Genomic DNA, 22,157 nt, shown 5'->3' with positions numbered 1-22,157 from the left:
GGCTGCTGAAGGCACAGTCATGGTGCCAGATCCTGGAGCAGACAACCCAAACAAATCTCAGGCTCTGATTTATTTGCCGCAGCACTAGGAAAAGTGGGCTCTCCAGAATAAAACCGATAAAGCAAGTGCACAGTCCCATTAGTGTTTGAAACCAGTGAGGCTGTGTGCACTGAGAACAGTTGCTGCCCTGTTGCTCAGCTCTGTGTTTGCTCATCCAAGCCTCAACAGGCAGATCCAGCCCTTGTGCTGCACAAAGCCCTGGGCTCCTGGGAGGCCGAGTGCTAGGACAGCGCTGTGACTCACGCTTACTGCTCCTCCGCACAGTCACCTGCTCCGGGGAGAAAAATTACTGCAGCCCTTCGAGCCTAGGTGGAGGCTCTCATGCAGCCCAGCTTTGTTTTCCTAGGTAGCAGGTGATACCGGGTCATCTGCTTTTTGCACACACGTAACGACTGTGCAAGCCTTTTACTGTCCTCTCTGCATAAAAGCCAAGATAAAATTTAAGCAGCCACACCAGCAGTACAGAGAAGTAAGGGCTGTGTTTTCCTTTGCTTGGTTGTTGTATGATGCTACTAAGGTTAATTAAAAAAAAAAAAAAAATATCAAGCTTGTAACAGCCTCTCACTATAGGTCCATATTCTAAGATACATTGAACAAACCTCTTGATAATTTTAAAACTGGTTCCCTGCAAAATAACCTCTTCTCCGATGCGCAAAAGCTTGTGTGCAATGCTTACTCCTCACAGCGCTTTTTCAGACTTCAGACAGGCAGAGCTGTGATGGGAGTTGAGCAGCTCAGCACATGTTATTCCCTAAGGCATAATGAGTGCTGGCAGGACCATTTCTATCCTAGTTCACTGCTAATTATATAACCTAGAACTTATTCCCCCTCCTTTTTTTTTTCCCCTTTTATTACTCATGTTTCTCCCTGTAACCTCTCACAATTCCTCCTCTTTGGTAAATGACATTTGAATTTGCATTTTCATTGTAAAAAAAAAAAACAACCCAAATCTAACATTCTAAAGACCTTTTGCTCAAAATAAATTATTTTAATTAGACCATTTCTATAGCTACTGTATTTTAATGTACAATGGGAGACACTTTCCTCATGTGGAAGAAGGGGAGTACCAATTATTGGAGTAAAAACAATGGTAAATAATTAAAAATTATATTATAGCGTATTTTTTGATACTAACCACACTGATTTGTCTCATGCTCCCACCTATCTACTGAAAGCTGCATGTATTAAGATACTTTTAGAGTTAAAATGAAAAAAACCTGATAAAACTACGGGAAGGAATTAATATTTTCACTGAGGCAGTTGCTGTGTGGTTGGACACATGCTGGTACCAACTGCTGTAGCCGCTATCCATGTGTAGCTTCCCCTTCTTTCCCTTCAGTCATTTTTAACAGTTGGTCTTTCGTACGGTAGGACTTTGAGAGAAGCAGGCTGTGAAGAGTCCCATTCGGGCACAAATCTGCCTCCGGACGGAGCCAGCGGAGACTGCAGTTACGTGCGGGCAGGCCACCGTTAGGGCACAGGAGCAAGGTGACAGCGTCATGAAAAAATCCAAACAGCGACAGAGCTGCTGACCTCTCTCTGTCGCTTTGGCATCATTCAGCCAGGGCAAGTGGAGAGGAACACGTCTGTCCCGCTCCCGCAGCGCAGCCTTCACCTCAAATACCCCACACAAGCCCAAAGGCACCAAAGGAAGGGTTTGAGCCCTACCTGCAGATTGTCACACATCTCCTGGCTGTACGTCAGGCGCTGGATCTCTGTGGGAGAGCTGAGATACAAAGCTTGCCCTTCGTTAGTGAAACAAAAGGTCCGCGCTATCCTCATGTCTGTTACAGGCAAATAGTTGATGTCCAGCAGCGGGCGAAGGCTGGGCAAGCTGAAGAGAAGCAGATGCCTAGGTCAGTCACTAGTTGCCACACATGGTACACCTGCTCTGTGGCTGCAGTTTAAACCAGCATTTAAGTTTATGCTTTTCATAAGTGGAGTAGTTAAAGTGCAGCTGTAAGCTGAAAAATTCTGCCATAAACACGCTGCTTTCCTGTCATACTTCGTTTCCCCGCATGGAGACGTTTCAGCTGCCTTGCCGCAATGACCCTTCGGCTTTTGCTACTGTCTGGGTCTGGGATGCGCACGTGACGCAGCACGGCTTGTGCCACGCGGTTGGGGTGTTCGCAGGGTAAGGCTTGCCCCTGGTTGTCGCATGGGCAGCTGCGGGAAATGGCATGGCAGGGCCCTGCTTGCACCCTACGGACAAAGGCTCCAGAATCGCCTTTGCTGTCCTCCAGCTTCTCCTGGTTCACCATTTTGGACAGCACTTTCCAAAATTTAAATGGCCTGGCTGGGGAAAGGGGGTGCGGCAAGACGGGGGCACCACTACAGGGCTACTGCTCAGTGGTGGAGGTGACAAGGAAGGGAAACCAGGCGCCCTGTGCGGAAAAATCTTCCGAAACAGCAAGAGCGGGACTTGCTGCTTCACGCTGGCTAAACAGGACCCTTTCTATGCCTGACTCTTTCTATGCTCCTCTATACTCGACTTACCATAACTGAGCAAAAGTATCAGGGTTTTCTTTTACAATACTTAAAAATCAAGAGCCACCAATTGTCACGGGTGGGGGATTACTGTGAAATAAAGCAGTTTGCTTTGCTGGGCGGCTGCCTTAACTCCCCATGCGGAGACAGGCCAAGGAACAGGCACGGCAGCGGGCAAGGCAGGGCATTAAACGCACCCGCCAGGGAGTTAATGCAGAGCATCAGACGCTCTGGAGCAAACACAAGTGGAACATGACGGCACTGTGCCACCTCTTTGCTTAGTTTTGCCCCGAGATTAGTTAGATAAGTACCTCAGTGTCATGATGTGCCCATTGGCACAAAAGCACGCCAGACAGACGCTGTTACAGAGGGTGACCACATCTGCTCGCAATAAAAAGGACGTTTCGGTGATGTTGTGGACATAAAGACATGTTTGGGAAGGCAATGAGAAGACTTTGGCTTGTTTTTCTGAACAAATGACTGCAAATTGATGATCACCCATATCCTGGGAGGAAGAAGGGGAATGCATGACAAGTTTCCTTTTTCTTGTTTTTTCACTGTCATCAGCACTGTGTGGGTCCCTCCATACTTCATACGGTGGATGTGTCAACGTCCCCATGCAGTCCAGGCACGCGAAGGTCAGCACGGCTCCTTTCAGCGTCAGAACTGTGCCTGCAAAAGATAATTGTGGTACCAGTGAGAGGAAATTAAACGGGTTGTCGGTACCGTGAACGTGTGCGGCGTAGCCGACATTCGGCTTTTGTAAATAGAGCAAATGGGTTAACCTAGTAGGTTAAGGTGACAAGTCTTCCTTGCTCAGTTCTTCCTGACCACGTGAGAAAGTGAACAGCCTGCCAGCACTGGAAAGGTCTCAGGCATCCTATATCAAATAATCTATATAATACGCGCTATCGAATACCGTAAAGATAGGCTGTTGTTTATCTCTATGTTATACTATAGTAGGGTACTTATTCCCCAGCAGTAAAATTGCTCTCCTTAGTCTGGTGACCTTCCAGCATTTTTTTTCCTAAACAAACTGGGGATGGGAAAGCTCTGTTCCTGTGCATCCTCTGATTTTTGTCATTATTTTACTTTAACCATACTAAGCGCATACTGCCTCTCCTTAGACCTGACCTCTCTCAGCCCTCTGTTCTCTCTGCTACACCATCTGTCCCTCACTCAGCCAAGGAGCTCTCCTGGTACAACAACCTGCCAATATTTTTGTTTCCTTTCCTGAGCTCCCTTCTGCTTCTCTGCAGCTTTCTGATAGTAAGACTGCCAAACTGTTCAGAGCATCCCAGAAAGGATTGCATCAGAGCTGTACACGGGACTGTAATTTCACAATATGAAGGAACTCTGCTGCTTTCCCTTTCCTCACAGGAAACATGTAACTTTGCCCATGACACAAGGTAATCTTCGGAAGCAACACAACCAAAGTGACTCAGTTCACGAAGCTGCGGGTCTCTCACGAGCATCTTTCCTCACCTGTGTGCCCTCTATGTAGCGAGTGACCGTTGCTTAATACACGTGCTGAGAAATTTCTGCCCAAAAGGCTGTACAAAATCATGCAGTTATTCCCTCTGTTGTACCAAGACAGATAACAAACAGGAAAAGAGCTGCACTCTTACCGCTCGGCGACACCATGACTGGCTCTGACTGCCGTAATTCGTCGCTAGCAGGCAGATTGAGGGAGAGGATTAAGACCATACCGAGGCCTGTTCCAACCCAGAGACAGGGGGAGACAGCGGAGTCATTCTTTCGGGCAAAGGACTCCATGAAGTACAAAGCCGTAATTGCCTCCTTTGAGTCCCTGTCGATACTGGACACGCTGGAGCTTCGGGAACGGCTGAAGGAGTTTTCCCTATTTTCTGCATAAATAAATACAAGCAAACAGGCGTAAGTTGGCAATCCTAGAACAGGCACGAGCCTGCAGTAAATAAAAAGCTCTCTGTAGAGTACAGACAATACAGAGTTGTTTGTAACCTGAGCAAACATTCTGATACTAGCACGATACCACCTTGCTGCCAGTGTATAAATAAGTGCTGAAAATGCTGTCAGACCTCATCAGTTAGATCTGCATTAGAAATAGCTGCTTATTATGGAGATTAGCATAGACTAATTAGAATTTACAACAGCCTTAGCTCAAAGGACTTGTTCTAAATAGCACGAAATAATTTTAGACCCATATGTTACCAATGCATTTAAAATTAATCCATGTATCTCATTGCTGCAGGACATGAAGGCAGATGCCATTACCAACTTCAGAGCATGTGTCCTTTGCTCTGTTCTTGTTTCCATCGTCAGGACGTTCTAGCACTGCATTCACAGCCATCGCTTATTGTCAAGCTATTAATAACTGCTCTCTGGGGAAAAGACACCCGTTGCTAAACTGATCCCAGCATCCAAAATGTCTCAGGGTACAAATCAAGTCTGGCTTCCCAGTGAGTGAAGTGAGAAACCTGCTCTGCGCCCTTGGCAACGACTGCATAGTGAGCAGGCACTGTTCATCTTTCCGCCTAAACTTTAGCGGGCAACAGCCAGAGCCAGCTGGAGACAGAGCCGTATTGTCCCCACTGCAAATACACAGGTACGGAGATACTCTCCGAGCTTTACGGAGAGAAATAACAACAAACAGGGTCTGACTGTTGTAGGGCCAAGGATCTCTGCTTTGCTTTGCCTAGTGCCAGGCAGGAGGCACAAAGCGGTGCAAGGGAGCTCCTGGCATTAGCAGGAACTGTCAGTAGCAGGACACCGGAGGCTATAAAGCACACCGAAGCTAAAAAGTTACTGAAGATTAAAGGAGCCAGAGGGAAGAAGAGAGTAGGGCTGGCTGCTAGCACAGTCTTTGCAAAACAATTTGTGCCAGTGCTGCTGTCTACCAACCTGGAGTCGAAGGTAGGGCTAGATCATTGGAAACCTCACATGCTCTTCTGCAACAAAAACAACTAGAGGACCAGGAGGTTCTGGAGATGGAGAAATAGTTGAAGCTATTGGACCTGAGACAAAAGGCTCTGAGATAAAAGGCTCACTTCTGAACCTATGATTATGAAGTAGACCTGTGTCTGGTATGAAATTATTCTTCTTACAGCTCAGAAGAGAGAGCTGTCTCTTCAGAGCCAGTAGAAATGTCTAAAAAGAGGAATACTTTCTGCCGTGGTTGAAGAATAAAATTAGAACTTTCTCACGTACTGCAACTTAAAACTGGGCTAAGCCTCATATTGTATATATGGTTCCTGCTCTCCACCAGAAGCAGCAGTTTTGCTGGTGAATCTCTTCCTCAGACCATGGAACGCAGCATTGTATTCCCCTACCCAGATGCTTCAGTGTAAACTGCTGAAATTATCCTCTTCACAGCAACTACCTGGGAGAGACTGGAGAGAACCACAGCAAAGCACTGCTGGAACCATGGAACCACAGCAAGCGTTACTACACGTGCTACCTTAACAGCTGGCACACAGGGATGGGGGCAGATTCTCCTGCTGCTCTTTCACACTTGGCCCAGCTTCTGCTCTTTGAGGGCATGCGTAACTTGTCAAACGGGAGCGTCACAGGATAGCCCTCCCTGGCACTTCAGTCCTACTCTCGTGGAAGAGAAACTTATATATCCTTGATGTCCAAGCACTGCCTTTCCCTTGCCCTGTTTCACCTTCGTCATGTAGGCACTATTGTAGCTCTCTAGTTGTGGCTCAGTACTGCTAAATATATCTGTATAAAGCTGGGATTATTTATTCTGTGCAAACACAGCTTCTAATACCTTGAGAATTAGTGTCTCCCATAACCCCAAGCACTTTGTACTTCTGCAGTGGGCTGGTTGGCCCAGCTCCTTCCTAAGCACAGGGACAGCTGCCGGGTGAAGGAGGGGAAGACAGCAATTTCAAGGCAGAGATCATCAGGGCTCCACATATATATAATTTTTTTTTTCCCCCCAAAGGGTACCTGATTTTTAAAAAGCGTTCTTGTGTAACTCATTTTCTAATTGTAATTCTCTTTAACAGGTGTATTAATATCACAGTCACATAAAATTCAAATACGGTGGTGCTCAAACAGAGAAAGATGTTGAAAGGACAAATGCAGTTAGTGTAGGCGACATACACGGAACTTAAAATATATGATGTGCCATTTGCATGTGTCATCGAGCTTTCTCCCTCCCTAAATTAACAAGAAATGTTCTTCACTCCTGTGCAGTACGGTTAACTAATATATCTTTGCAGAACTGACACTAACAGATATAATCTTTGGGACACTTTTGGGAACATACTGTGCCATTTTCTATTAAATACACTGCTCAAACTGAAATTCTAAAGACCAGCATGACACATGCCAAAATTTGATGTCATTAGACACAGCTGAACAGCAAACCAAAACCTATGAAAGGCTGCAATCACTATGTGACTTTATTGGCTAGCTCTAAAGCAAGGTAGAAATCTCTCCTCTTCCTAGATTTTGGGATAAAATTTAGTTTTGGCCTATTCCCTGGGACTCCTTTCTCAAAGAGATCATACCCCAAATTCTCTATTTAGAAACCGCTCCATCGTACCCTAAAGAAACACAAAAGCACTTTCTTTGGGAAATTTTAAAAACTTGCCGTATCCTTTCCTAGCGTGATTGCTATGTTTTAAAATGATGTCCCATCTTCTAAAAGTTGTCCCATATGAACACTGCCAATCTGTAGTAATCCTTAACCCAACCGCCATATTCTGGCTTTTCTCTTACGTTTTCCGTTTCTCACACTGCGTGATGGGTGTTGCAAGAATGTCAGCTACCACATCTTTCTGCCTGAGTCCCAACCAGGACTGCTTGCAGGTACTCCCTGTAACCTAGGTCAAACAAAGTTTATTTAGAGTCCCTGCTTCAGTAAGGGGACAGGACGGTCATATGTGAAAGGCAGATACTTTTCTGCTCCTCGGTTCTCTTTCCCTCTTCCCCTCCTCTGCAGAGCATCCTGCTAGATGATACTTTCTCATAAACGTGCTCCTGCCTCTAAATTGCCTCCTGCTTTGAGGGAGTCTAATATTCCCTTTCCTCTGAGAGGCACATATCCAGCTCCCAGGTTATATCTGCTCCCACCCAGCCATCTCTCTGAGGCAACCATGTCCTTTTTCCTCCTTTTCCTCTTGCAGACCTGGATTTCTTGGCTCTTCCTTTTTTCTAGACAGGTCTCCAGGCTGTTCCTGCAGCTAGCAGCAGTGGAGCTGAGAGCACCATCAGAGGGGTACAGTGTCCCCTGAGAGCTAATGAGTGACTGTCGTTTGGGAGTGGTGAAGCATTGGAATGGGCTGCCCAGGGAGGTGGTGGAGTCACCATCACTGGAGGTGTTCAAGGAACGTGTGGACGTGGCACTGTGGGACATGGTTTAGCGGGCATGGGGGGGTTGGGTTGATGGTTGGACTTGATGATCTTACAGGTCTTTTCCAACCTTAGTGATTCTGTGATTCTACGCTGCTATTCAGGCTGTTAGACTAGGAGCAGCTCTGAGTAAAAGTATTATTATCTGCAGTCAGCGCATTTCAAAAAGATGCATTCCATGAGTTAAGGTCACATAATATAAATACCGCTACTCTCCTAAAAGTAGTCCTGCTTTCTTCAAAATGTTTTCATTTAACCTTGTCCTGTGCATGGTTTGGGTCAGTGAGATGCAGACGGGCACTCAGGAACCAGCTTCCTCCATAACACTGGACTGATTGTTAAATTCCAGCTACGAGCAGCAGCATACAAACAGAAGGCTTCTGATCTAAAAGCAACTGCAAAACCTCTAACTTGCTACACACCTCACCAATAGAAACACAAAGAACACTTCAACTCACATGCTAGGATAAAAACGAAGCCGGTGTTTTTAAGTCTTACCTTTGTTCATCCATGTGTGAGCAGTACAGTGACGCTCGTCGTGTGAGAATGTACTGATTCCATGTAATTGCTGAAGCATTGCCCGTCTGGAAATGTAACCTACTGCCACAAAATCGCATGCATTGCAAAAGGACAAGAACAATTGAGCCAACTGTCATCATGACATTTATACGAAAGCAGCCCTGAGCAGTTAGTGTACTAGCTCTTTCCTTGCACCACAGAGCTCTCCCGCTGCAGTGCACTGGTGTCGAGGACAAGATTTAATTTAGGGTTTGGGGGTTTTCTGAGAATTTAAACAGATAATTTGAGTAAATGATTCCATGTATTTCAACTGTCACCTTTACAGAGCACTTGCAGAAATTTTTTTTTTGTAACTTCCTTTTGTTCGGTGGAAATAAAACTGGAATTTCCTTACTTTCCCATGGAATTAAAAAAAAAAAAAGGAGGGAGGATGCTAATGAAAATATTTATGCCACTGACTTGTGCATGTTCAGGGGAATGTTCTGACTTCTCTATTCTCAGCTGCAGCAAAGGCTTCGTAAGAGGAACACATCCTCACATCTCTTCCAAAAAATTGTCATTGTGATTATTCTAAAATAACGGATTTAGTGCTAACACAGAAGCATAAAGTCATTTTCTTCTTGAAGTTAGGAATCATTAAAGTATCACTTGTTATGAGGAATGAAGGAAAACTACCAGTGACAAATATCAACATTTTCACTGCAAGTGTTTACGTTCATTACTGGAGAGGTTTGCAATTGACTGTCCCTGTCTTGGGTGCTATTTATAGGTTCTTTCCTGGTTTTAACATACTGAGTAACTGATCTGCTTATAAAACATACAGAACAATCGACCTTTTTTGATACGGAAATTGCTATATTCCGGAAACAAAGTTAAACGGTTTCTATTCTCCTCGCTTGGAGGTTTCTGAAAGTTTTAATCCCAAATATCAGACCTACCAGAAGCTAATGAAACTTAAAACAGTTGCTGGTTTGAGGATCATCACCTTAAAATCTGAAGAGAAATCTGTCACTTTTAAAATTATATAGTCAGGAAAGCATGCAAAGCTCTGGATGCCAGTGTGAACATACAGTAAAGGGATTATACTTCAAACATGAATTTGCACACAGTAACATCATAGAGACACAGAGACCGAACCGTATTACGACGGCAATGCTTCAGCAACACAGAGGAGAAACGGGCAGGAAGTAACGCTGCAGGGTTTTCACACACTGAAGAACACTACATGTTTACTTGGCTAAAACTGCCTTCAAACACGTTTTAATAGCACCACTCTAAAGCTGCATTCCACATAAAGCAATTCACTAGAAAGCAGCAGAAGTTGTCTTAATCACAAACAATGCGGTAATACTCTGGAATTGTACTGTGAATGATTTCTGACTGGATGAACTCAAATAAGTTTCCCTAAAACTATATCAAAAAGCCTGTGCATACGCTGCTGGCAGAGCATTCAAACCAGGGTGGCTACGTCTGCGCGCTTTGACGGAGCTCACGCTTTTTCCCTGGAAAAAGTTCTGAAATGTATTGTCCTGCAGTTACAGCAGTGGAACCTGAATGGCTTCCGAGAATTACACTGATACAAGACTGATGTAAACGATGGCAAATAAAGGCCTGAAAGAGAAAAGAGATTCAAGTCACCAGACTTGGATCTTTATTTTGATATTTCCAGAATATGGAAAAGTTCAGGCTTAGGTTTTAGTTCAGCATGTTTTAAAAACAGAAGGGAACTGTTAGGGCAGAACTATTCTTTATATTGCTTATTTCTACTTCATTTTCATTTTTATAGAAAGATAAAAATGCAAGAGATCTTTACAGTACATAATCTATCAAACTTCCATATTCAATTGTATGAATCACTTCCATTTACTTACACAAGCAAACTGTCTTCACATTCAGATTGCTAAGAGCTCAATTTGGATATGGGTTATAAGTCTGGTCATATGGTTTTTTAATCAAAAGAGATCACAATGCTCTAGAACTTAAATCCCAACCTAAAATACCCATTCTGCTGAAGCGTCTTTCATAACATTGATGGTTTGGGAAAGAAAGGTATGTTGTATAACTTTCATATGTGGAAGTACTCAAGAATAAGGAGGAGACAAAAGGCATTATAAGAGAAAAACCTTGGGTTCATTCAATAACAAAGTCAAAATAGTTAATGCTATAATGAAGCAAGTGAAAGCATTTTAAAGGACACTTTTTTCCCCCCCTCTCTGATAGATCCTCTGCTTGTGTAACTGAAGTGTAGTTAGAAAGGCTTTGCTTTAAAAAAAACCCTTTGGAATGGCTATTATCACATAACCCGAACAATCTCAGAATATTCCTATACTCTCCCCTAGTTCTCTGTACACAACAGCCCACCACCTATTCCATTCTGCCACAGAAGTACCAGGAACCACCCAATGGTGTGTTCCACTTCCAAAAATGTTTCAAAAATTATTATTTCAGATGTAGAAAAACAGTTTATGCCGATGTGAAGCAATGGCTAGCAAGCAGAAAAACGCTGAAGTTGAGCACGCAGTGCAAAACACGCCCTCCAAATTCAACGTGCCTAGGGTACAGTGTGAAATTAGCTTAACTTGGATTCAAATCATCACTTAAATTAAAACTGACTAGACGTTCAGTGAATGTAAGAACAACAACATTTTCATTTAGTTGGTTGTTTTTAAAACAAGGAAAATTTCCAGCTTCCTATAAGGAAACGAGTGGATCCTAACATCTTGCTAGAATCTGGCAGAAAATGTACTCCAAGGAAAAACCAAACACGAACTCTACCTAGCCCAACAGAGTTGGAATTTAGGCACCAGCAGCTCACAGGCATCCATGCAAAGCTCTTCTCCATTTCTTCTCAGGCCTTTCCTCGCCATTAGACGTGCTCTTTCACGAGGCACCTCAGTCTTTAGACAACCTCCCCCACTGCGTTTTCCAGGGACACGGGGCATTGCAAGCTCTGTTGTGATCAGATTTAGGCAGTCACACACTTAAACTCCACTTAAACCTCTGAGGGGAACCAGTGGTTAGATCCGATAAAGATCATGATTCAGTCTAAATGACGGCGGGTAGGTTGGGTGAATCGTCCCCTTTACTCTCAGGACCCGTTGCCACTATTTTTGATGTGTTTGTATCACAGGCAGACTGGGCTTTGCCCCTTGCTCACCTTTAAAATCTCTCTACGTCTCCTTTCTAAGCAGAAGCAGAAAAAGAGAAGTTTTGTATTTTATTTTATCGATAGTAGAAAACAAGCACACACACACTGATCTCCACCATGACTGAAAAAGAACTTAGCACTATGGACAAGTCACTTCTGGGAACAATTATATTCTCCCATGAGTAATCTATGGATCTCATAGCTCAGTGCTCAAACAGAATACATTGAAACAGATATGAAAACTTTACAGAAGATGCTGGCATACCCTTCCTTGGAACACTCGCTTTTTTGGTGCCAAATGTTTTATTACAGATATACAAAATTTGTTGTTCAGAAATCTTTGAATTTGCAGTGCCCATTAGACCAGAAGTGCTGCGATTTTGCTCAGTACAGGAAAAAATAATTTCAACTTCCTAGTAACATCTCTTTTATTTGAATAAAGCTTTCTGCAGTAAGGAACAGACTTTCTAGATATAGAACAGGTCCTCTATGCAACATTCTACCTGCTTCTCTGCACAGACAAGAAATGTGGTGACAAACTGAGCAGTTAGTAAAGATTGCTGCTTACCATAGTGTCTCTAAGCTATTTCCTATTATACTGTTCTTATTGTTACTAGTTACAATGATGTAAAGTAACTTAAAACGCTAACAAAATTGAAATGATTTACAAGCAGAACCAACACCCTAATCCCCTCACTAAGAAATAAATACAAAAGATTTCAAGCCAAGGGCTTTTCCATCTGCTATGAAAGCCTAGCTGTCAAAAGCTGTGGCACTTAGGGGCCGTGTGAAGCGTAGTCCCATGACTGCTGTAACGCGTCCAGTGGATCAGGGAAGCCTCAGTTTGGCTGGCTGCTTGGGCAAGGAAGTTTACCAGAAATCATCCACTCTGCAATATGGAGAGTCACGGCAAAGGGAATGCGGTGGAGACTATGAGCTGTTCTGAAAACCTGCCAGAGATACAATAACCTCCTCAGAGAATCCACTTCTGCGGTTAACTACCCTTGTGATCCAAACGAATTCCCTACTGTCTCCCTGAAGTCGTGCCTCTGCCTTAGTAATTTATGTCTATTACATCCTGTTCTTTTCTCAGCAGGCATGGACAGCAGATTATGCCCTTCCTCTTGGCAGTACCCTGCCATGCATTTGAATAATTTTGTGCTTTTTCTTCAATATTTTTCTAGATCAAGCAACCAGGTTGTTTCTCTCTTTCCTTGGAGGCCTGGGAACCACTACCTTTGAAAACTGCAGTGAACGTCTTCTATGCCATCGTCCCTTAGTTTACATCCACATGTAGGCTTCAGACCCAATAGACCCAAGAAAAAAGGAGCCAATGATAAAACCAGAAATATCCCTCTTCTCCCCTCACCTTGCCATATGGGAAGGAAACCTAACGGTCACATTCACTCATCCAGTCCAAAAAAATCCAATGTGCAATGCATATAGCACTGCTGCAGACAGCACAATGTTATAGCCATGACCGACAAGAGAAAAACTGATATAAATTGTCTACAAGTTACGTAGGAAATACTGCGATGCACAGCACGACATCAGCTGAGCCTGGTTCCTCAGGCTGTGGACTTTTTGTGAGAAAACTGCTCCGTAACATATTTCCAAGACCCTCGCTACAGCATATTGGACTTAAGAGAGCAAACGTCAGCCCTTCTCTATGGCTTCACACACATATTTACAGGCTAATACTGATTAAGGTACAAATCGATCCTAAGACTTTGGAAACCGTGTTACAGAAACAATAGACTAAAGTAACAGGCTGACATACGTATGTAGAAAATTATTGTAAAATTTGCTGAATCTAAAAACCAAACCGAAAGCCTCAAAAAACTCAGCACCCTAGAACCCCCAAACCTGAACCAAAATTCAGCAGGAGAAAAATTCAGAAACCTCTGCCAGCCTGTCTACAAAGCTTCTTATGGTGATCCTCACAGAGACTTTTGAATAATAAAAAAAGTTTAAAGTATATAGTATATACCAAATACTACCCATTTCCAAAACAAATTGGACAAAATCATGCAAGAGACAAAACAACTTATCCCCCAAACAGTTTTAGTCATTCTATATGCAGATGCAAAAGAAAAACTTCAAGTATAAAAGTATACTCGATCTATTAAAATGGAAATTGTATTGTACTTGCCATAGAATTTTTGATAAGGTTATTAAAGATAATGACTAAATATTCTTGAGCGGTTCGTTTTGCCAGCTCACAGTGACATTTCAATTCAAGTGCTCTATATCAAATTTTAACTACATATAATCAAAAGCGTTAATCCAAAAGCTACAGTAAGTGCTGAAACGGAATTATTTTAAAGAAAAGCTAAAGCAAATGCAAAGACTCTGCTCTTAGCATTCCTAGAAAATTACAATGCACAGAAAATCCTTGTTAGGATTCCTTGTTCAGAGGTAAGTTTGTAGCACCAAGATTGAAATGGCCTGTCTAGTCAAGGGTGATTAAACTGGCCTAGTTAAAAACTACATAATGGGAAATAAAAATAATAAAAAAAAGACAGAAGTTTCCTATCACTGCTGGTGGGAGAAAACAGATTTCCAGACACAACATTTCAACAGAAAAACTCCATTCTGCCTTTACTTTCTTCCTAAGACATATGGTATAACCACGTTTGGACATAGGTCTACAGAATGCTCCAATTTCTGGGTGAATGCAGGCAAGGAGATAAAAACTGGCAGAGTCTGCCAGCCCAAGCTCTTGATGGCAACTAGCAAGTTATAGAGAGAACACCTTTTGGAGAACGCAAAGTGGCTTAAAAAACCAGAATGCTTGAAAAAAGCAATAACCAAGAACTATCAAATCTGAAAGACTTCTCAGAGTTAGTTATAATTTATTAAAGCAAAGAGAACTGTGTGCCAGCATCCGCATCTGTGCGCACATCCATATACCCACCAGCTCTACAAGTATAACCACACTCAGTTCCCTCCCACAACAATTTTATTTTTATTCTTTAACATCACTGTTTTCTTTAATATCACTGTTTTCTTTAATTCAGTGTTTTTTTTCAATCTAAAATTACAATTAAAAATTCGATTGAAATACAGATTTTGTTTTCCTATGCAGAAAATAGCCAATATGTTGTGGGCCTATTCACCTACACTGAAATTCTTGATCAGGTTGGGATCTCTGCTGTTCTAAATGGAAATAGGGCTTTACCGGGTTTAACAGCTATGCAGTGTTAGCTCTTAGACCGAGATGGACTGGTTTGGATCTGTGTAAGGATTTTCTTGAGTAAGAATAATTTGCATTAATGTATATTTTTATTGCTGCTGATATTTAAAAGCACAATGTTAACTTAGTAATAAAAAATGTAGTTTATGCCCTGTGCAAGAAAGCTTTATCAAAGAAACGTAATCACTAACTCCTAAAATCTCAAAAACGTCTGGTCAAAAGGGACTAGAAGAAGTTTAGAATTTAGAGGTTCAACAATGGAATTTCCTATATTTGTGGTTTTGTTTATAATGCAAATAAATTCTTATAGTCTTGCAAGGAAGAAACAGCTTACCCAAAAGTATGTGAAAACAAGATTGTTTAGAATCAATAATACGCTATTCAGAACTTGTAAAATTCTAATTTCTTGCTAAAATTGAATATAGAATATTGAGCAACTACAGAACTTATTAGTATAGCCATGAGAATACTGCATTTATGAAACCAGAAGATACTACAGGACAATACGTAACATTTTAAATAGCATAAATGGTATTTGAGCCGTGCTGTATTAAATGTCTGGCTAAGTATTGACAAAAATATAACCATGACAAGCTATTTGAACTAGATACTAGTGTTTTTTTGGGGGAAAAAAGTACCAGGCTTTGAAACTGAAATAGCAGAAATCTTTAGCTTGGAATAAACTCTACTTGAGTTTAAAATGTTTTAGAGCTTTTCAAGTTTTTCCACGTTAGGTGAGCATACTGGGAAAGACGTAGGTTTAAGCAGTAACAGTAACCATGCAAGCATAGACACCACTCCTCTGCTAGTTACTTGGCTTTTGAATTACTCTTCTGTGACTGTGGAAGAAATAGCAGCACTTTATGAAACGGAACAATTTGCAGTATTTTGACCAGCAGAAAACAAGACGCCCTCTCCCCCCTCCATTTTCTTCCTATGATTCATCATTGCAAAGACATTCTTCAAAAATGCTTTTCTATATCAGGAATCCTTCCGCACATACAAAGAGGTAAGAGTCAGCAAGATCTTGACAATCAGCTAACAGGAATGAAGTCAGAAGAATTTATTGAGTGAAAGTTGCTTGAAAATACACTTGATGAAAATGCTGGAAATGCAGTTCCTATTGTACCAAAAGATCAGATTTAAATAAATAGATTTTGAAATCCAATGTGAGAGGGGAAGACAGATTTATTATTCTGATAGATATCATTAGCCACCAAAATGTATTATCTTTTTAATCAAATCAATTAGCAGAGGTTGTAAAGAGCAGGAACTGGAAGCATTATTAAAAAATTCTCCAAGTGTTATCAGTGCCTCAGAGACAAGCTTAAGAAAAGGTAAGAACCATCTAGCCACACACAAAGGCTTTTTTTTTTTTTTTTATGTATAAAAAGCGCTTAACACAACTGAGATAGCAATCTCTAATCAAAATTCTACTCAGGTAGAATAATAAAATCCTACCAAATATGAACCTGAAATACTACCTCTCTAGCAAGGAAATAAAATATGTATCTTGATTCACCACATGAGAATATAAAAAAATAAATAATTTCTTCTGAATGCATCTATTGTTTACTGCAGCATATACTCCTAAGTGGCCAATAAATTCTTAGCACAGAGAGGATTTTTTCATTGTATTTTGGAACAGCCCAACCAGAAGGTTTTGATCAAAGCCAGTTCTGCATTTTGGAGACAATGTTTATTCTCAGTATATTCTTTCCCAAACCTTTTAACTTCTCATCTTCCGTCTCCCTCACCCTCCTCCTTTGCCCCAGCCTAAGAATCTTTCAAGGATCCTACCACCTTCCACCATATTATTTAGTACAAAAACATTCAGAAATAAATCAAACCGCTTGCCAGAACAGTATATCTAGAAATTCAAGATGCATGAAGAACGGCAGGATGTCAGTCATTCCAGACAGATCAGTTAGTAGAGCTTGAAGTCAAAAGATTAATGCCACAGGCATCTAAAAAAAGTGTAGACAAGTTGGACAGATAGCTTTATTTTAATGAGAGAATATAAATAATCAGGAAATTATTTTAGTCTATAGACCTGCTGAAAGGTGACTTGTACACAAACCCACACACTCAAGGACCAACCCAAACCGTGCTCCATTACTTGTTAACACAAATTACTCTAAAGACTGTCTGGCTCTTTCTTGCAGCAGTCTTTTCACTGACCTTTATGGTTGTAATAACATTTAAGTGACACCACTGATACTTTTGAATAGGGATTTTTTTATGTCACTTACTTTAATTTACTCCATGTCCCTGAAAGCAAGTTTGACTATCCCTAGAAAGATACATACTTTAATATTAAACTTGATATTATAGGTATTATAATTAGTTATGAACAATAGAAACTGAATCTTTCATGATACGGATATGCAGAAAGCATCATCATGCTATCAAAAGTATCACTATATTACTAAATGTTTGGTACACAAGGGTCAGTGGGACCTTAGGAACTCGTAGATTCTGCCTGCCAGTGACCCTACTTACTCTGGGAGGATGGGAGGGAAAAAGAAAACGAGAAGCATGAAAGAATTAGGTAGTCCTGTGGCCCGGTTATGTACATGTAGCACTGATACTGCAGCAGTATCTGCGTACAAGAATTCCAGAAGAGTTTGGTACTACATAGGATGAAGAAAACCCCACAGCAATAGAAACTACTGTGGTGGTGATATATTTTCCACCACGAGCTATTATATGACAATGGTACTTACCATATTTGTTTGGTGCATAGAAGTTGATGAAAGGGTTATTTTATGATCATCATCAATAACTAATATGGAGGAAGAAATGGTGATTACACAAATGAAAACTGCCCTTATGCACAGGAATTTGTAAACACCTGAGTGCTGTAAATCTGCTTTAGTACAACGTTCACAAAGGAGCTGTTAATTAACGCAAGTTAAAACTGAAATTTATGGTAGGTTTATTACTCAAACAGAATTACTTCTTGTAACTGATTGCTGAAGATCACACTTTGTCGTACATTATAGGAAGCCTACAATGCGATTTAACATTTTTGCTGTTCACCCTATCACTCAATCTTTGAAGAGTCCATGATGCTGTAACATTCTCCTAAAGGAGAGATGGTTGGACAGTCACTGAGGAAACAGCAGTGACAGTTGAAACGTCACTACTCCCAAGTTTTTGACTCTGTTCCTCTGCAGAAGGTTAATACTTGTCTAGTAAAGTCAGAAAAATACATCACGTGGACACTTCTCGTTTGCTTTAGTGCAAAGGGAGTTGGATGATGTAACCCAATGTAGAAAGCTGTTTAAGCTAAATGTTTCCGTACTTAAGCAGAAAGGGACAACTCAAAGAATCCCTCTTCCACCTGTATCTGTTCTGGTGTGATAGCCTCCAGTGATGGGAGGTGACTTCTTCCAGAGACCTAATGACATAGCTGGAAGATGATAACACCTTTAGTGAGCGCAGGCATTTTGCGGAGAGCCTCGGACCATGCTTCGCTCTGTGTCGCATGGATGGGTGTAGGTAAATACTGTTCTTAAATCAAATGGAAGGAGCTGCTAGAGGACACTGCAACAGACTTCAGGATATCGGCTCCATTCCAGTCAAGAACATAATCTTGGAACCCTCTGTGACAAATTAGGATGTTTTCTTATAGGGTCTCACATATGTAGATGCTATTTCTCTATTGTGTGATCCCCACAATAGTCAGAAGAAAGGCCGAGAAAGAATTCGCTATTTTATGTTATCACAAAGAAAAAAATGAAATCAAAGATTCTAGCAATTTGCCACTAGTAACAAAGATACTTGCATTAATTTGCATTTAAAAGTACAAAATTAGACACTCTGAGTGATATAATTCCCCTTGCTCTGTCTCCATTAACGATCAGCAAAATTGGGGAGTACTGGTTCCAGCTGTAAGGAACTTCTGTGGTGCAGACGCCTTTGCAGGTGGGCAGGTTAGGATACAAATGCTCCTTGCGAGACAGAGGGCTAGGGTCACGGTGTTGTCGATTGCCTATCACTTATAGCATCACAGGGGGTTCAGGCCATACTACAGCCCAGACAATAGCCACAGGAGATTATCATCTCTTAGGCACTTAGGAAATCATTCTGCAAATTGATTAAAATTAAAACCCGGATTTTAAAAAGAGTTAATTTTAAAAATTAATCAATTTGTTATTAAAATATTGTCTGTTGTTTAAATATTATTAAATTTTTACCTATTACTAAAATTGAATACAACCAACACTACAGTCCTACACCATTTATCTTATTGCTACGCTTTTTCAGTTTTTGATAGACTGAAGCTTTTCTGCACATACAAGGCATTGTTCTATTGCGGGAACATGGGGGAGCTGGAAGCCTGGGAGATAAGGGTCGAGGACACCAACAGCAGAGTGGGAACACTATCAAGATTGACGAAAACCACGTCAGCTGAATGCTTCCGCTTAAACGATCTGCAGTGAAATAGCTGGCACTGCTGAAATTAAAATAGGCTTATTCTAAGTTTTAAGCACAACGCATCGCCATGAGCGGTTGACTTTGTATGTCTCAGTTTCATCGAGACTCTGCACTCGGGTAGATCAAAATTCAAAGACTTTTTTCAAGCATTAAAGCAAGAAACTTATTATAAATGCAAAAAAATCATTAGATTATGGGCTGTAATTGTACTGTAAATGGTGGCCAGGGATTGTGGAATTTCGTAGAGTCTTCAGTACCAATAAATAAATAAATATGTGCAAAGCCTGAACTCACATTCTAAAAATATCTTACTCATTTTCAGACTTGATAAGTAGAGACAATGAGAGTTTAAAACGTTAGTACTACTAGCTGTCACGACAACTGTACATAAGCTGCTATGAACAATCGCTTTTCCAGAACAAAGCACCCGATCCATACAGGTGAGGGGACGACCGTAAGAGTTCAGTGAGGTTCAGCATACCGCATCCCTAGGCAGCACAGAGCTCAGGAGCAGGCTTGTTAGTAACAACACTAACACACAGGGGTTGTTCTAATTCTAAACAGTCAGATGAAGACAGCAGTTCAGGGCAATGACTAGGACAAGGATCATGCTAAACTTATTTGCTTTCACACCCGGTGAGAAATTCATGAATACCTAGCAAAATATTCATTGCCACCCACCTTCTGTGGTGACCGGGAGAGAAATCTCCATGCAGGCTGCAGACTGCGCTTTTCTGAAGGGGGGCCTCCCAGGCCCTCGGCGGTTTGCTTTTGAGACGTCTGCGCTGGAAAGTCGTTTTCCTGAACTGCAGCTCTGGGACGTTGGACTTGTACAGTGACCATTCACATGATCTGGAAAGTGAAGGCAGAAAGTGCTAGGTAAAGTGCCAGCTCCCGAAATTCAGAATGGAGGAGAGATGTACGTTCTGATATTTAAGAATAGGTCAAATAAAATCTTCTGAGAATAGCTACTTATTTGTTTTATCAACCCAGCATGTATATGTGAGAATAACACACCACATCTTTAAGGCATATTTTGAAAAAACCAAGGGACATAGAATTGGGAGGTGTTCTTACAGCTGCAGATCCCACAGCATCTTATTGACCTATGTGAACAGGCAATTTATCAAGATACTGCTGGTAACACTGTCATCCCTGATGTTGTGTCTCCTAACAGATACCAAATAAATTTGAAAACGCTTTCCTTTTTGCTCTCAAAGAACCGCAAGCGTAATTTACTACGGGATAGAATTTAGAGCTAGACATCTTCCCTACTTGACTTGAAGCTGCATGAAATAGGCATCTAACTGCCACTATTTGGGATAATTATAAAACTAGCCGTAATATTGCTAAGTATTTTATTCTCTATATACCACATAGACTTATTTTACTACTGAGGAAACTGACTGCTGAATAATTGTTTTGTCTGCTACAGTTCTAAAGATATGAGGCTAAGTCCTTGGACCCCTGCTAGAGGCTACGGTCAATCAACACAGCACACGCTGCTGTCTGATGGGGTGAGAAACAAAACATGGCTGCTTTAAACTCTGCCTACATTCATCTGTTCTTTGTTACTGGCAACAGGTCTTTAAACCACAACAATCCACTGATCAAGGCTTAGATCAGAGTTCAGAGTGAGTTGGACTGGACTATAAAACATTCATGCGATATTTTTCTTCCTCTCATGTTGGATAAGGCAACATGAGAAGAATTACTGAACACAATTTTCCCCTCAACATATGAAAGGTTACACCCCCAGGTATAATTGAATTGTTTTTGGTTGGCAGGGAATTCACACTTACTAATTTAAGTAAACAGCAGGTAATAAGCATAAAAAAAATTCGGACTTATGCAAGCACACTGAATATTTCTATTCAAAACTATGGAAGCTCAATACTATAGGTAAGGACAAACTTGGAGTTTCTGCCTTCATTTTAAATGTCAGGTTATTTATACCTGAGAATTAGATTAGTCTTTAAGATTCTGTATAGAAGTGTCATACTCAGTTAACTCTCTTTGATTGGTATCATATCCAAGGAAAATATGAATGTTAATATACCAAGATAAATTTATTTCTTGGTTACCATGCCATGATAGCTCCGCTGTACATGATGAAAAGCTATTTCCATATTCAGATGATAAAACAGATTCTATACTGAATACAGCATATACTGTGCTATTATATGTAGTCTTCCAATGGGTAAGTCATGTCTTTCCCATATGAAAGCAGTTCAGTCTTAATGAACAAAATTGGAAAGAATTGTTCAGAATTATAGTTTAGAAAGCAATTTAGTATCTGTACTGCATAATGAGGCGGCTCTGTAGGAGACACAACTTTCATGATTCTTACCGTGTTTCTTAATACATGGCTATTAACTGAGCTAACAGCAGATATAAAACTCATGTGGATGATTCATTCAACTTATAGTTAGGGAATTTTACAAAATATGCTCAAACTATTCATATATTTCAGTAGAAAGTCCTTTGAGATTGGGGGCTTTGTTCAAGGGCACAGGCTGACTGTTCAACCTCAGCAACAGACACATCCTCATCCAGCTGCTTCCTTTCTTCCAAATTCAGTTTGTGTGAAGGAGTTTCAGCATGATATCTAATTATCTCCAGGGGGATCCTAGGAAATGGTGAGGAACATAACAGAGTAAAAAAGAATCATATTCTATAGAAACATCAACATTTGTGAGTCCCTTTCTCTGAACATTGTACAGAATGGGCACAACTCATCTATTCACTACACCAAATTTTAAGACAAATGCTGCTATGTTTCTCTTAGCGTGCTTGCTTGTCTCAGTTACCTTCAAAGGCCCAAATTAAACAAAAACAATCAGTAGGATCTGGGCACCTAAAATCCTTTAGTTGTTTTAACAACGCCTTTCCAAATAAGCAAAGCCAGTTCCCGTGCGGAAAAAAAAGCTGCAGGGATATCCCTTCAAGTACTGGAGT

General features: G+C 41.2%; 1 protein-coding gene across 2 annotated transcripts in view; it reads right to left on the bottom strand.

Annotated features, from left to right (window-relative positions):
* STXBP5L (syntaxin binding protein 5L) overlaps positions 1-22,157 on the bottom strand; it is a 208,653-nt gene that overhangs the window by 2,435 nt on the left and 184,061 nt on the right. For both annotated transcript variants that reach the window (XM_059819981.1, XM_059819988.1), the window contains 4 exons: positions 19,881-20,051; positions 4,176-4,415; positions 2,859-3,219; positions 1,729-1,894 (listed from right to left, as the gene is read on the bottom strand). In XM_059819981.1, coding sequence (XP_059675964.1) covers positions 1,729-1,894; positions 2,859-3,219; positions 4,176-4,415; positions 19,881-20,051 — 938 coding nt within the window. The remainder of the gene's footprint in view (positions 1-1,728; positions 1,895-2,858; positions 3,220-4,175; positions 4,416-19,880; positions 20,052-22,157) is intronic.

The sequence above is a fragment of the Gavia stellata genome, chromosome 1 (genome assembly GCF_030936135.1).
Source record: "Gavia stellata isolate bGavSte3 chromosome 1, bGavSte3.hap2, whole genome shotgun sequence".
NCBI lineage: Eukaryota > Metazoa > Chordata > Aves > Gaviiformes > Gaviidae > Gavia > Gavia stellata.
The sequence above is the reverse complement of the archived record's forward strand: the minus strand, read 5'-3'. Positions and strand labels throughout refer to the sequence as shown.